This window comes from Abrus precatorius, unplaced genomic scaffold, assembly GCF_003935025.1.
Source record: "Abrus precatorius isolate BTA unplaced genomic scaffold, Abrus_2018 Scaffold4, whole genome shotgun sequence".
Taxonomy (NCBI): domain Eukaryota; kingdom Viridiplantae; phylum Streptophyta; class Magnoliopsida; order Fabales; family Fabaceae; genus Abrus; species Abrus precatorius.
This window is the reverse complement of record NW_020874384.1, coordinates 20,012,177-20,028,006: the sequence shown is the minus strand read 5'-3', so window position 1 is coordinate 20,028,006 and position 15,830 is coordinate 20,012,177. Positions and strand designations below refer to the sequence as shown.

General features: G+C 31.7%; 2 protein-coding genes across 8 annotated transcripts; both read right to left on the bottom strand.

Moving 5' to 3' along the window:
• Window positions 1-2,394: 2,394 nt before the first annotated feature.
• On the bottom strand, window positions 2,395-6,457 carry LOC113864578 (protein BASIC PENTACYSTEINE6). 7 transcript variants are annotated; one of them, XM_027498457.1, is made up of 5 exons: window positions 6,305-6,457; window positions 5,682-6,154; window positions 4,588-4,640; window positions 4,254-4,419; window positions 2,731-4,103 (listed from the first exon to the last, which is right to left on the bottom strand). In XM_027498457.1, exons 4-5 carry the CDS (start codon window positions 4,320-4,322, stop codon window positions 3,159-3,161), a joined length of 1,014 nt encoding a protein of 337 aa, XP_027354258.1. In that variant the 5' UTR covers window positions 4,323-4,419; window positions 4,588-4,640; window positions 5,682-6,154; window positions 6,305-6,457; the 3' UTR covers window positions 2,731-3,158. The 7 variants fall into 7 exon arrangements, with proteins under 7 accessions (XP_027354256.1, XP_027354261.1, XP_027354257.1 ...); XM_027498458.1 differs by having other exon boundaries at window positions 5,842-6,135; XM_027498459.1 differs by having other exon boundaries at window positions 5,842-6,102.
• Window positions 6,458-11,457: 5,000 nt separating this feature from the next.
• On the bottom strand, window positions 11,458-13,092 carry LOC113866303 (aldehyde oxidase GLOX-like). The gene has a single exon (XM_027501185.1). It carries the CDS (start codon window positions 13,090-13,092, stop codon window positions 11,458-11,460), a length of 1,635 nt encoding a protein of 544 aa, XP_027356986.1.
• Window positions 13,093-15,830: the final 2,738 nt, after the last annotated feature.

Here is a 15,830-nt window from a genome sequence, read left to right as displayed (position 1 = left end):
TATAAAAAATAAATAGTGCTATTTGATACTAAAAAATAACGTATAAAATTCACTTGAATCAGTCATTTGAAGGTTTTATTAGTTAAATATTAAATAATTAAATTCTGAAAATAATATTTATTCAACAGAAATCATGCGATCGTGTTTGAAACTGATTTTCATTGTTTTATTAGTTTATTTTTAAAAATAAAATAATAAAAAATATTTATGAGACACAAGTTTTTTTGTTAGTCTTTCTCCTCTATAAGTTAATTATCAAGCATAGTCTTTAACTCTCTTTTTTTTCAATGGTTTAGTCTTTGTCTGAAATGGGCCGGCAGTTGAGTATATGATATTTCATGGCCCATCGTGAAACAATGCGAGGCTCTCTTTTAAAATAAACCCATATTCGACATTTACAGAATTACTTGACCAAGAAAAAAAAAACACGATGGAATTAACAATACATAATAAGAATAGGATTCAGACCTCGTTACCTGTAAAATCTCACACCATCTTCGTTTACCCTATGCGGTGATGTGAGTGAAAATTGGGATAACTTAAACGAGACCACGTTTAATGGAAATATGGGATCAATATCTCGTGGAAATGGAAGACAAGAATGCGTGAGAGAGAGCATAGAGGATAAAGTTCCAATGAAAACTAATTAGGGCCTAATTTTGAGTTTTATTTGTTTATTTTATCAATTTTTTTTTAAAACTAAAAATATTCACCAGGTATTTTTTACTGATTTGTTTATTTTATCAATGACACAACATCTTATTGTGAAATATTATTTTACAATGAGTCCAAACTTAATAGTAGTAACATCTAAACTCTTTTGAAAAACATTATAAATTATTTTAGTTAATAAAGTAATATTTTGATTATATTTGTAAATATTTAAAATTTTTAGTAATAATAGAAAATTGAATATTAATTAAAATAATTTTAAAATGAATAACTAATTAAACAAGAAAGTTTTATTTTGACACAAAATTTATAAGAATGACTTATAAGATAAAAAAAAAGTAATTATATGAAAAGTTAAATGTGTATAGAAATTCTTCTGTTTTTTAAAAAAACAAGAAATAGATTTTAGAATGCAACCCTATAACAGTGAATACGTGGACGTTATTGAAACTGCAAGTATCATATTAATGAAAGTGATTATAGATATGTTCAGCCTATGATCCCGGCAATAAATCATAGCCGTTCGATTAGCCTTCCCAAATCCCGGTGAGTTGTCCTATAAAAGGAACCCTAGTTCCCGTTTTCCATTCACCAGATGCGTTCGAAAAATTATGTTTCCTGTCTCTGTATTCACTAGCTGGGACTTGGTTAAATCATTGAGCTTTTATGTGTGTTTGTAGTTAATGAGGGCAAATGACGAATCTTTGAAATTGTTGAGAACTCAAACCTTGATTTGGGTGCAGTGAATCTCATTGAGTAGGAAGATAATGCCACACTATATTGACATTGCAAAACCTTGATTTGGGTGAAAGCTTTTCCTTTTTTATTTTTTATTTTATCTAATACTCTTGTGGAAACCAAATACTTTGATTTTTCTTGGCGTGGTTCATGTTTTTACCTTTTGTATGCGAACATGTGTGCCCACTTTATTTAGTTTTTGATAATATTGAGTTTAATAGAAAATGGTTTGAATTTGTTAATGTTAAATTGATTTTGGTCCTAATCTAAACATATATTTTTCGCAACAAAAGATTGCGTTAGTTAAGAATGAGATAGCCCTTGTTCGTATATATGTTGTAGCCAATGATGAGTCTTATATTTGGCTGAAATGCAAATTCTTGTATTTCTCTGATGAATAGCAAAGGTTTAGGGTTTTTGAGGCTACTTATATACATAATTCAGAACATTGTTTCTTCATCGTTCCTTCTTCCAATACTGAATTTGTCAGTGTCTTTTTATATGTTGGTACTGTGTCGTAGATGAAGAGAATATTTACTTTACAGGTATCCCTGGCTGATATGCTTGCAATATTGGTTGTCTAGTTTTGCTTCACGCAATTCTCAACTGATTCCCAAAATGGTTTTGTTTTTATATCAAATTACATTTAAGTTTCTTATGATGATTCGCTTCAAGATTCTCTGAAGTTACACTTTCCCTTTATTCCTTCTAAGGTTTTCTTTGCATTGCTTTAATGACAATGTTCATCCCTTTCATATATAGTTAGGGATGTTTATTGTCAGATTCAGACGTGTTTATCTATGTTTGTACCCGCATCATTGGCATATTTGAAATAAATTAAAAAGAACATATTCTAAAAAAGTTACATATGAATAGGTTTGGGAATAATTAATTTAAAAATCCAAACAATTAAATTGTAAAGAGAAAATATTAAATTAAAAGAAAATAAATTAAGAATAGCTAATTAGAAAATGTGGTAATTCAATAAGAATAACAGCTTAATAAATTTTAATGAAATCACAATAATAGATTGAAAAAAGTAATATTTCTAAACACAAAATCTTAAATATAATGTGCAAATAAAAAAAGGGGGAACAGGTCGGGTCTCTACAGCTGCCAAACATTATTCTTAGGTGCTTTTTAATCTGCGTATCATACATGAAAAGACGCTATCAAGACTTAAGAGCCATGTTCCCGATGACCCCCAACACTTAGTGAGAATTGCTTAATCCTCTGGCGTCAACCATCTTAGGATGCCAATTCCTGTTGCAACCACCAATAATAACTAAACTCATGGATAGGCTTCAAGGAGGAGGTAAAATTAAAAACATGAAACTAGGAAAAAATTAAAATACATAGTCAATTTCACATATTAACTCGTAGATAGTGTTCCAGGATGACTACGGAAATAAGAGTAGAATTATTCCGGTTTAAGGACTACCATGCATTAACCAAGACTATCTAACAGCTATTTATCCATCATACAAACTTTTTATACATGCCATTGGTGCCACCAGACCACAAATGACAAGGATGATTATATAGTCGTTTCTTCAACCCCTAATATAGCCAACATCCCGTAGGACTATGCATCCTAAATATAGGTAGGGGCAAACATTAAATATTAGCTTTCCCTGACGACCTTTACACTTGCATTATTTTCCTCCTAGTTCAGCTTGAGAATTCATAAGTGATCAATAAAAGCTGTTTTGAAGCATGTATTGCGGCCTCGAACAATTTCCCACCATCTATTTTATTGTGATGTATCGGTTTGTTCCATGTTTGGCCCAATGGTCCTTGAGGTCAACAGGGTTTGACAGATCGTGACCTTCTGCTGCAAGCCTACTGAGCAGCTTGTTGAAAGCACTTCCACTCATCTTCCGACCACCTACCCGTGCATGCCTCTTGTTGGGCACGGCAGGAAGTGGATACATTGACAGAGTAGTTGTGCAACAGGCAGACTGCCAGCCCCCATTACCCCATTTGTAACACTGTCTCAGAACACCAGTACAAGAGCATACCGGCGGTGGCATGGTTGACTCGTCATAAGCCACTTGGTTCAATCCCAAGTCCTGACCTTTCCAATCAGCCTTTGACACTGCTAACTGCTTGTTAAGATCATCACCTCCGTTAACCATTTCCTGACCACTCTTCCACTCATGCGCCTTGCCAAACATAACCTTATTCAAGTCTTCACTTTCCTTCTTGACTTTTTTTGCTGCTTTTGAAGTCTTTTTATTAGGCGAAGTTGACTTAGGTTCCTTTGGCCGTTTGGCTCGCCGTGATTTCCCAGCCTCAGTAGGGATGGGGGCTGCAGGGAGGGCATCAGTAGTGTGCATTTCCCGGGCGCTGTAAGAAGCATCGCCAATGTTAGGTAAATGATGTACCTGTTGCTGGGGATGATGTATATGCTTGACCCCACGTGAAATTTGGCATCCTGGAGGACATGATGGCATACTGCCACTAGTCAAAGAGTTTTCTCGATACTGAAGAGTTGCAATTGCATTATCTCGCTCCATAATTGCATTGTTTCGTTCTGCAATTGCAGCATCACGCTGCAGGAATGCCACATCACGTTCTGCAAGTGCTGCCTTTTTCTCAGAAAGGGCCAGATTTCTTTCCTGGATGGCTGCATCTCTTTCAGCCATAGTTGTCATAATCTGCTTCATTGAAGGCTGATGTTGCATCAACCACTGCAATGCAAATTTGTGACAACTATTATCAAAGCTAGTATCTACCATAGCACTGAGTACATGATGCCACTACCATTTGTTTGTTCATGTAAAATTGAATATCAACGAATTTTGTCCATTGCATAAGGGTATTTATTATTTTTTGTGTACCTGTCCCTGAGCAGATTTATATTGATCTGCTTTGTGCCTTCCATTTTCCCGATGCCCGGCATCATCCATCAGAAATCCACAAATAGTAGCAAAAGCTAAATATTGACTCTAGGTCTCCTCAACCAGTATGAAACTAGATTAATCAAACAACAGTATGACAGAAGTCCTGCACATGAACATACACACTCTTTACAGTTTATATTGGCAATTTGGTATAACTAGTGGATCTTTTTCATCCTCCTCTTTCTTGAGGTGCAGGAATATTGGGTAGGAAGGAATTACTCTATTAACAGTTCCCAACAACAATGAATGTTGCAAAGTTTAAAATACTCACCATGCTTATACATAGGGATTACACACCTAGCAGGTACTTGATGAAAATTAATCCTATACAAGAATGTGATTTAGTAAGTCTTAAAATATAATAATGAAAAAAACATGTAAAAGATGGTAACAATATAAAAAGACTTGCAGATTAAGTCTCAAAGGAAATTCGGGATAAAATTAGGAAATAATAAACAGGCTGTTAGGTTTGTGGGGAAGCTTCTAAGTTCTGATAATTTGGGGTTGTTAAGAGGAGAGGTGGAGATCTATCACTCTTCATGTATACACTTCCATATAAGCTAAAAAAAACACATATTCAAAGTTTCCAGAAACCTTAAAAGGAAATTATGGTATGAGGGGATAGTAAGACGCACACAGATGTATATGCATGGCAGACCTGGTAGTAAAGTAGTAACTAGTGAGTAGATGTTACCAAAGCAACAATAATGGAAATATTTGAAAGTTCATTAACTTAATCTCTGATTTTACGTCAATAATAAATGTTATTTAAAAATTTCAAGGAACATGGTAGTAGTGTAGCAAGCAGTTACCAGTCCACAGCAATAAAAATAGAAACAATTAAAGTTCTTAAAATTATTGCAATATCATATCAAACTTATCAGTCATCATTCTTATTTCCGAACTTCCATAGAAGCAACAAGGAAACAAAGGTGTAACAAATGAACAAAGATCAACCATAAAAGTGTATTGAAAAAATTGGGCAAAATGAATTGGCAGAAAGAATCCCTTTTTATTCTAATCTTCTGAACACATAATGCATAGATACCTATCACCAAATAATGCTGATAGACAACCATATAATCAAGTTCCTTTTCAAGTAGTACTTCACGAAGGCCACACTCCTAAATCCTAGTATCAATAAACAGGAAACAAAGTTTTAAATGCACTGTTTTGAAACTTATTATCAACTTTCATCCAAGACTAATGACTATCTTACGCAAAACAAGTGCAGAGTACTAAAAAAGGAAATAATCAAGAAAAAGTGGTCATGCTGAAATTTAAAAGATTTTGGCACAATGAAGTTCAGCAAAACTGAAAAAAAGAAAAGAAAAAAGTAAACAAGTTTAAGTTGACCCTACTCACTCGTTCATTCACTCCATTCAATCTACAAGGGATTTCAAAAAGCAACGAAAAGCCTCGACCATGACCATGACCGATGGATAATTGAATATCAATAGCTAAATTGAAAATAGATAAAGCTATACTTGGGCTCATTTGCTTTTTAATTTTAAAGATAAACTACCCAAAACCCTCGTTACTAGTTCATTCCCAGTGAGATGCGGCTCCACTTGCGTAAATCTCTTACTACATCCCTCCTTGTATCATGGAGGTCAACCAATAATTGAACCCAGACGCATTTCTGTGCAAGAATAAAAATCCAGTTCCTGGATCTCCAGAACGGTTCAACCCTTGAGTTTCCACTAAGTCCAACAGTAAAGGAGGATCCAGAATTTTAACCACCAACAGATTCCAACACAGTGAAGAGCAGAAATATTAAAAAAATCTGAAGAAGCAGTTGAAGCGAATGTGAGCAATTCTTCAAAAGGAAAAAAAAACTGAAATCAAAAGTAGAAGATACTGTGAAGTGAAAAATATCAAGTCAAAGTAAGTCAGAGAGAAATTGAAGGTGAGATTGCGTCCAGCACAGACAAGAAGAGCCATAAATAAAAGTGAAGATTGGGAAAATTGGAACGTGAAACCCTAACCTTCAAGGAAGAGAGAAGGAGTGAAGAGAATTGTGCGGCACTAGGGTCGGGGGGTTTTACCGGTTTGTGTCTGTACCTAAGCGATGCCACTTTCTCTACTTGCACTACATTTTCCTATTCTTCATTTCCTCTCTCTGTTTTATCATTTCAACTCCGCACAAAAATATTTAAATAAATAAATTAAATGAGTGAGTTTAGCGTTATCAAGTCACCAGTTTGTGTCTCTCTCACCACATTCAGCCATCCAATTGGCATGCACTTTGATATTTGTAATACATATATTTTTTTTTTCACTTTTTAAATTTTTTTCAGACATTCTCACTTTTTGATCTAAACTTTTAAAAAGAGTTAAAAGGAAAAATGTTTTATTTAATTTAAAAACAAACTTTTTAGGATGCATGATAAAATAATAATTATATGAAATATTAATTATTTTATGTTGAAATGAATGATAAAATTATGAAAACAACAGTGCTGACTTCTTTTATAGTTGTTATAATTAACTTCTCAAAGTCAATGTCAATTACGATCATTTTGTGTGCAGATATTCTTTTAGGTTATGTTTTAAAGTTTTGCACAAAAGCAAAAATGATATATGCCCAAAAATTATTATTGAGATGAGTGTAAACATGATTCTGAATTTTAAACTATTATTGGCGGAAATAAAAAGTTAGGGGTTATTATTATTTTATACACACGGACATATGTAACACAAATTATGCATGGTTGGCCTGAACCATTTTACTTAATGATAATCTTTTTTTTCAAATTGTTTTTAAAATTTTAAAATCAGCATATATTTTATTTGTGATTTGTTTGAATATGCAAATTTTTAAAAATTATCATGCTGTTGAAATTCACTATGAAGCCCAATGCTTGATTAAATAAAAAAGATAGAAAAATAAATTATTATTTAAAAATGTGTAAATACATCACAATGAATGACTTGTTTCACATATTCAAGATATACAGTAAAATGTAATATTAAAATTTAAATCTCAGTGACACACTTATATGCTCATCTAATGGAGTCGCATAACCCACGTGCAATAGAACTGGAGGTTGGGTTGGTTTAAAGTTAACGTGGATGGGGCTTTACGTTAGTGGCACAGGCCTTGCTGCTTGCCACATCACAGACATCTTTATTTTTACTTAATTTCTGGAGCCTTTTCTCATAAGAAAAAAATATTAATTTATGAAAAGAAAGAAAAAAAGTAGGATTGAAATAATTTTTATAGTTAATTTTAATAAATAATGAGAGAGATATTTCAAATGGTGTATTAAATAATTTGTTGCTAGTAATATTTGTGCATGCACCTCAAGCCATTCCTAATCACGAGGTGTTAATCATGCTTTAATGCTTGCTTCCTTTTTTAACTAATTGGAGGTTAATTTTAGAGATAGATAGGGCTGGATATATGTCAGGTAATTAGATGGCAACTAATATTTAATTAGTTGGAGTCTAACTTATATTTTATAAAACCCAGTTAGTTAATAATTTCACCTTTAAATTTTAAGTTTATTAGATAGCTAAGATTATTCCAACCCACACGGTTGACAGAATGATACAGAGAAACTGGATGAAAAATAAATTTAATAATTAAATATATTTTACATACTTCGAAGTCTCATAATTTTAATACACTATGCATATGTTATTCAAATAAAGTTATATTTTGGAACAAGTATACGTCTTTTTATATTTCAATTAATTAATAATGTGTTTAAAATAGTTTTGAATAATTAATGAAAATTTTTATAATTTTCATAAACTAATTTCAATTTATTTTGATAAATTACTTAATACAACTAATTAAAGTGGGTTGTTTTTAGTTTATTTAAATAATTTTTATAATTAAATTTAAGACATTAATTATTGTTTAAAAATACTAATTAGATGTTCAAATAATTTGTATATTTTTATTATATGATACTACATTATTAGACGGGAATTTAAAGAATTTTACAATGTTAAAATAATTTAATTAAAATTGCATTTTTGTATAATTCCATTGAATTTTCTTTTCATATTCTTTATGGTGTCAAGATATAAATTCTCTGCACACTTTGAAATTCTCTTTAGATAGACAAAATTATGAAATAAATTTCATTGCTAAATAAATGTTGAATTTCAATGCATGCTATCTTTTTTAATATCGATGACCGGCAGCAACGAAAGATGCGTTGCATGTGGGACCACCCAAAAAAAACTCCTCAGTCTACGAAAAAAACAGGATAGATGGATAAAGATAGGTTATAATGACAAAAATTGATTTTTTTTTTATTACATTATAAGGCTTTAAAATATTTTTTACAATAATTAATTTTTATATACTTAAATATAATAATTTTTTGGTTTCATAATGTAAACAAGGGTAAAATTGTTTTTTTTTTTCAATTCATTTGCATTATTCTTTTACATTTATTCTTATATCAAAATAAAACATACACATAACTTTACAGCAAAAAAAGTTACAATGTTTTAAAACATTTGTCTCATAAAAAAGTAACATAAATTATATATTGACATGCTAATTTTTTTAAAAAAATTTAGTACTATTTATTTTATTAATACTTTTTTGTTACAGTTATTATTAACCTGTTTAATGATTAAATCAAAACAAATATTGTTCATAAAATAAAGTTTGTTATTATATACATTAAATACAAATCTAACAGTACACATGAATAGGAATAACTATTTAATATTTCTTATTTTAATATAAAATTTTTCTAACAAGAGGATAATAATCATACGAGTTAAAAAACATATATTACATGTTTAGAACTCAATAATTTTTTATTCTGATATTAATTATTAATTAATAGAATAAAAATTTTGTAAATAAATAGTTTTTTTGATTTAGGAAATAAAAATTAAGAATAAACAGAATAAAGAAAACATTACTTATCTTTAATTTTTTAATTTTTTTTAACAACAGACTTAAAATTATAAAAAAAACAAGATTTAATAAATTTTTAAATGAACACCAGTATTAAATTAAAGTGTATATTATAAATCAATTCACTTGGGAGATAAGAAAATTCAATTTTTTATTCATACACTATTACATATATTTACTAATTATTATAATATGAACGAAAAAAATCTACAGATAATAAGTTTAGAAATTAATTTCTAATCGTTTAACTATTTTTAGTCCTAACAAAATGCATAGCATATTTAACCTTCAATTATCCAAAAGAGTGATTCTTTTAAATATAAAATAAATTAATAATTTCAAATACTAAATAAAAACCTTGATATTTAGTTTTAAAGTATTTTATTAATATATAGTATAATATGAATAATTATTTTATTTATTACTAATTTTGTATACCTAAAATATTTAATGAAATAAAAATAAAACATTGTATACTTTATAAACACCTGCATCATACAATAATAATTGTGTTTTATTTCATTGAGTGAAATTGATTATATAGATTACACAAAATTGGTAAAAAATGAAAATAAAAATTTGTTGAAAGCTTATAACTAAAAAATTTCAATTACTATAAATATTAATCATACAAATAAAAATATTGATCTAGTTATTTGTTTTTCCATCTTAAAAATTAAGTTATATTTACAAATTTGCACAGGGATATTAATAAAGTAATTTACTCTAGGTAGAAAATTAGCATGCATTTAAATATATAAATGATACTTTTATGTACAGATGTCCTTTTACATTACACCCAATAAAGCAATAGAAGATAAAAATAAAACAAAAAATATATATGTTTGAATAGTAAATGATATAACATATTGTAAGTTTTGCCAATGCGCAAAGAATTATAATTTTTTTTTTTATCATCTGAACCTTTTTAAATTAACACAGATATTAGCGTATACTTATCATTTTTATTGTGGACCTTCTAGAAATATATTTTATTTTAAAAATACTTTTACTTAGGGTTGAAAAAGTATTTTGCTAATTATAAAGATAGGGAGCATAAAGAAATCATTGCATGCATCAACATTCAAATTCCCGCCCTCGGAATGTCTTGATGAACTTGCAGAAATAGAACACTGAGAGCAGAAGATGCCAAGTAGAATTTATACTATCAATCGATTTCGCCATCGACAATTCGTCGAGAAAGAGTGTGTATTAAACGGTGGCACCAACAGTATCACCGACATCAACTCTGACTACGTGTGAGAAGTCCTGGAAGCAGCCTACAAAATGAACAAGTGTGAATGTCTCTAGTGACTCCTTATATATGTTGAAGTTGCAACTTGCAAAGTGTCTTTAAATGTGTGTTACGTCAGTTCCCTTTGTTGCTAGCAAGGGTGTTCTTAAAAACACTCAAAATATTGGAAGCCTGATGTAAGCTTAACCTAATAAATGTGGATGCATGTCTGTTAGATCTTAATTGCTTATTGTAGTGATTTTCTAAAACTAAAATTATCTAATTATATGCATTAATAAAATTAAATTATTTAATTTAATTTTTTATAGATAAAGTCTCGCTAACATACTTAGAATGAGATTATTTAATTTGTTATTTACTATAGTGTAAACAAATTCTTTTTTATTAAAAAATTAATTAATTACTGTACAAAATTAGCATACTTTTTAAAATTAAAGTAAGTATTTAATATGGCTAGAATACCTAAATTACAATAAATAATTATTTTTAAAAATATTAAAAATCTTAAAAGATTAAAAATTTACAGAGAAAAAATCTTAAACACTATGTTTGTTCCATTTTTAAAAAGTGTTTTTTAAATAAAAATATATTTACTTTATATTTTTAAAAGAGAAAAATCTTTTCAAAAATGAAAAAAATTTAATGATTAAAAATAACAAATAGCTTTTAAAATATAAAAAAATAATTTTCATGAAAAATGAAGGATAATTTATCCATGAAAAAATTAAGAACAGGAAAGAAGTATCCATAGACAAATAGCAGTAGTAATTACAAACACATTTAGGACACTTTTACATGCCTCTCATAAATCACTTTATTTCAATTATAATTCCCCCATATATTCAGTAAATGCTCGCCACCTAAGAATCTGTTCACTCCCTGTCCCTGGACCCTGACATTCAAAACAATAAATAATTCAAAGAAGAAAAAAGAGATAAGACCAGAAACATATCCCAGAGATCCAAACTGCCTTGTCAACAGTGACAGACGAAAAATCACAGTATTTGGACCCAAACACCTTGGCTTGGAATCTCTTGATGAACCACAAACAGTAAATAGAAACCGGGTGGTGCAAGAATAGCCGAACTTGGCGCAGTAACTTCAACTTCATGAGTTGATTCCCCAACATCATTCAAATTCTTCGGCTCCAGCACCAACACCCTCTGATTCATCGAGAACGAGTGCGTCGTAAACGGCGGCGCCAGCATCGTCGCCGTCACAGAATCACGAGCCAAAGTCGCCGTCACCTCGAACCGAATCTTCAACGCCTGAGCGTACTTGAGTTTGGTTGGGGATTCTGGAGCCACGATTCTGGGACGCACGTCAGAGAATCCAGCCTCAAGATACGACGGAGAAAACGCTTCCAACCTCAATTCCGTTGGGAACATAACGTTGCTGAAATTGTAAAATATGTGAGGGTTGCTCCCAGCAACGAGAACTCGACCATCGCGAAGCAAAACGGCACTGGAATGGTACATTCGGGGAATGCTCGACGGGTTTTGCAACTCGAACCGCGACCCGAGTGGGCTATCGGGTTTATAAAGAAACGGGTTCAAAACCGGGTTTCGGCCCAATTCCCAACCCGCAGTCCCTACAGCGGCTCCATTGATAATCAAAACGTTGCCATTGGGAAGCATAACCATGTCACTCATGACTCTGGCACCAGGCATGGTTTCCATTACCCAATCCGGGTTAGGGTCGGTGATTTTAATTCGAGCGCACGTTTTCAATGCTCCGACAAACCGACCGGAGAGGGTTTGCGGAAAAGCCCCTCTGGGGGCTCCACCGCAAATCAACACCTCAGCCTCAACATTCTTCGCTTGCAAATTCTTGAGAGGAAGCAAAACCGCGGAACCTGTGCTAGGATAACACCTTGGGTCTCCACCGGGTATTCGAGGGTACGTTTTCACCACTCTGTTTTTATTGTAATCGAGTAAGATAGCGCGGTCGTTGGCAAAGATGAAGAGGTTACCATCCACGTTCAAGAAAACAAACGGGTAAAGGTTGTTTTCTGCGTCACGGTCGTTGGTTTGTACAAGAAACGGTAAACTGTAAGTGTTCTTAGCATTGGCTTCTGTCTTGGGATAAAACTCGTAGTTGAATTGCCTCCTTCCGCCGATCACGATTTGTCTTCCATCTGGCAAAACATGATTGGTCGCGTACCATCTACGCGCGGCGAGTCCATTGTTAACCTCCTCCCAGTCGCACGTGCCGCACGGGTTGAATGTCCTGACGGCGCGGTCGCCGTCGTTGAAGCCGCCGGTCTGGACCAAGGTTCCGTCGGGGGACACTGAGCCGGAGGAACACCACACGTTGGTTTGCACGAAGAGAGGGCGCAATGTGTTGGATACGACGTCGTATTCGAGGGAGTGAGCGGTGCAGTCTGTTTGCACGACCATTTCTTTTGGGTTGTTGCGGCATCTTCCTTTGGGTAACGTTAAGTTTGAGAAGCCGAAGTCGGTTCGGTCCAAAACGACGACGCGGTCATTGTGGAGAAGCTGCATGTGCATGCCCACAACGCCAATGTTTTCTTGTAGGAGCTGCCACTGGCCGTTGTCGGCTTCAGCCGGAGACGGCGTGGATAGGAGAATGTGGAGCAGAAGAGGGACGAGGAAAAGTGAAGGAGTCATGTTTTGGGTTTTGGAATAACTTCTGCTGTGGATTACTTACTGCTATGGCTTGGCTGCTATCGGCTTTAAATACTGCAGAGGATCGCGGGTGATTCATAGATATGAGAGATCATTGAGAAGTGTTTTTCCCACACGCAAGTGAACGCGTGGGATACCATTCTTTCCACAGTGTTTTTTGGAGGCTGAAAATGATTCTATTACACTAACGACACATTGCTAGCTGCAGCTTCCATGTGCTTATTTGGTTCCGTCTTCATGGTAAATCGGTGTATATATTCACAGGTCTATACACTTTATGAGACATAAAAATAAAATATGTTAGTAAGTGCTTAAAAAAATAAAAAATATGTTAATAGATTGATGAATAAATTTATCATAACATCATATTTTCTATTCTAAGGTTACAGCTTCTGGATGGGAGTTGAACTTAACGATATGCAATTTGCACAGCAGCTCATTTGCCATTTGCCCATTTTACATCGTAAAGTCATGGAAGTGTGTTTGAAAACAAGCTTGAAAAGTTGTAAACGCAGATTCACCTTCGAAGCTATAATTAATATCGTTAAGTAAATATAAATTTTAATGCATTTGAATATAAAATTAAACACACTTTAAATTTATCAACTTGAAATGGTTTTAAAATGGAAATAAAAATATAAATAGTTTTACATTTATGAATCATGATTTGATATTGATAATAATACTTCGACTATGATAGGGGACAGACTGGTGCGGCTCCGTCTAATCCCACAACGGATGTTCTTATTTGAGTTTGCTCACCATTTGGAGCTTCGTTTCACAGTCAAATATTTCAAATGGAACCTCATTTTAGACAATGAATTGGGTCGAGAAAAAATGCAGACTCAATAACCTAACGTGAGAGCGTGAGTTTGAATTTTGAGAAATTCTTGAGAAGAAACTGCATAATTCTCGTGCTTTCATAGTCGTGCAAAATGTAGTCTTACAAGCAATGCAAATCACTGGGCGAGTGTGTGATGATGATTTACTTATTTTTTTCGTTTGAAATGTAAACCCAATTTAGAAAGCAAAGACTTACCACAAATATGCCCAATAGTGAGGCGATGATTGCATGAGGTGCAATAAGAAATGTCGTTTTTTGGTGAAAAATGGCAATGGTGGATAGAGCCCAGGAAAAAAGAACTACGTTCTACGGATGGGTTCTAGTGTTACAGGGAGAAAAAGTAACAGTTATATTTTCCTGGCCTTCATTTTTATAATAGCTAATAGCTATACTTTAAAGGCACTTGTTAATATTTCTTTTATAATTACTTTATATTTATCTTTCTCTCTCTTTTTCTTACATTTTCATCTTTACTCTTCCTAATTTTCTCGCAAAATATATCCACCTTAAATCAAGTATAAAAACTCTTATTTTCAATTATTATCATTCAAGAGCTAGTTCTAAATTATTTTTTAGTCTAAAAATGATGTGTTTGCCTTCGAGATGTCCATCTTTTTACAAATATAATGGAAGTACCTTAATGCAAAGCACTATAATAAAAGGAAATAAAAAATATAAAAAAGAAGAAGGTACATTCTGTATCCTTTAAATAAATAAAATCGTAGGTTTTAGTTTCAAACTCTTTCTTTTCTCTCTATTTATTTTTCCTTTAATGTCAAAAAAAAGTTTTCTTCTTCACATCTTCATTCCCTTCCCTTCAAAATAATTTTAAATAATTCTAAATTATTGCCACTGAAATACTGTTAATAGCTTTTTAAAATAAAATAAAATAAAATCTAGCTTCTAAAATAAGAACTTCCATTAAAAGTACAAATAATTTTTACGAGAAATCGCATTAACTCACATTTTAATTTTTTTTAATATATTATTTTAGTGGATGAAGTTTTTCATATGCCACCTAGGTAAAGTGAGAGGACAAACAATGCTTACAATTTGGTTTGAAATGTAAACTCGATTTAGAAAGCAAAGACTTAGCACCCTTCTCTCCAATAGTGGACGAAGCTTACATGTTCGGGAACGAGAAAAATCCATTTTTCCTTTCCCTGTCTGGACAATCGCCAACATCGAAAATCCTTTTTAAATAATTATAGCAAAATCTATGACATGCTAGCTTTAGTACTAAAACTAATATTAATATATATAAAAAATGTTTACTTGTATTTTTTTAAAAATTTCATTAACTTTATCCTAGCAATCGTGTTAAGGATAAAAATATTATCAAATAACAATAAATATTTTAATTCGTTCTTACTAAAAAAAAGAACTGTCTTATACCTGTATAAAGTATTTTATTGTTAATTTATTTATTGAAATGAGAAAATTTACTAGTAAGTATTCTTAAGAAAATAGAAAAACTACTAATAAAAGAAAATATCAAAATTTTCAGTAAATATTACTTTATACTTTAAGTACTTTAAATTTTAATAAATATTATTAAATATGTCCAAACCGATGTAATTTAACGGTGGTTAACAATTTTCTTTAAACATATGAAATGAAAAATAATAAATACTTCTTAATTTGCAATACGAGGATATCCAGTGAAATATACAGATTTAGAAATTTTATGTGTGTCTAAAATAAATAGTAATTACTAACAAAATCTGGAAGAATATATTATTTTTAAGAGAGGAAAAAAATCATATTTATCAGTTTGAAGAGATAAGAATAATTTTGTTATTGTTTATTAGATTTTGTTTATTATTGAGTGCATGATATGGTTATATTGAAAAGACAGGACATGCTTATTTTAATC

Bases quoted from the DNA above. Each gene is read 5' to 3' on its own strand.
- LOC113864578 (XM_027498461.1), bottom strand. From the start codon at position 4,318: ATGATGCCGGGCATCGGGAAAATGGAAGGCACAAAGCAGATCAATATA. The intron at 4,126-4,253 runs GTACACAAAAAA...CTTTGATAATAG, and splicing joins ATAAATCTGCTCAGGGACAG to TTGTCACAAATTTGCATTGC.
- LOC113866303 (XM_027501185.1), bottom strand. From the start codon at position 13,092: ATGACTCCTTCACTTTTCCTCGTCCCTCTTCTGCTCCACATTCTCCTA.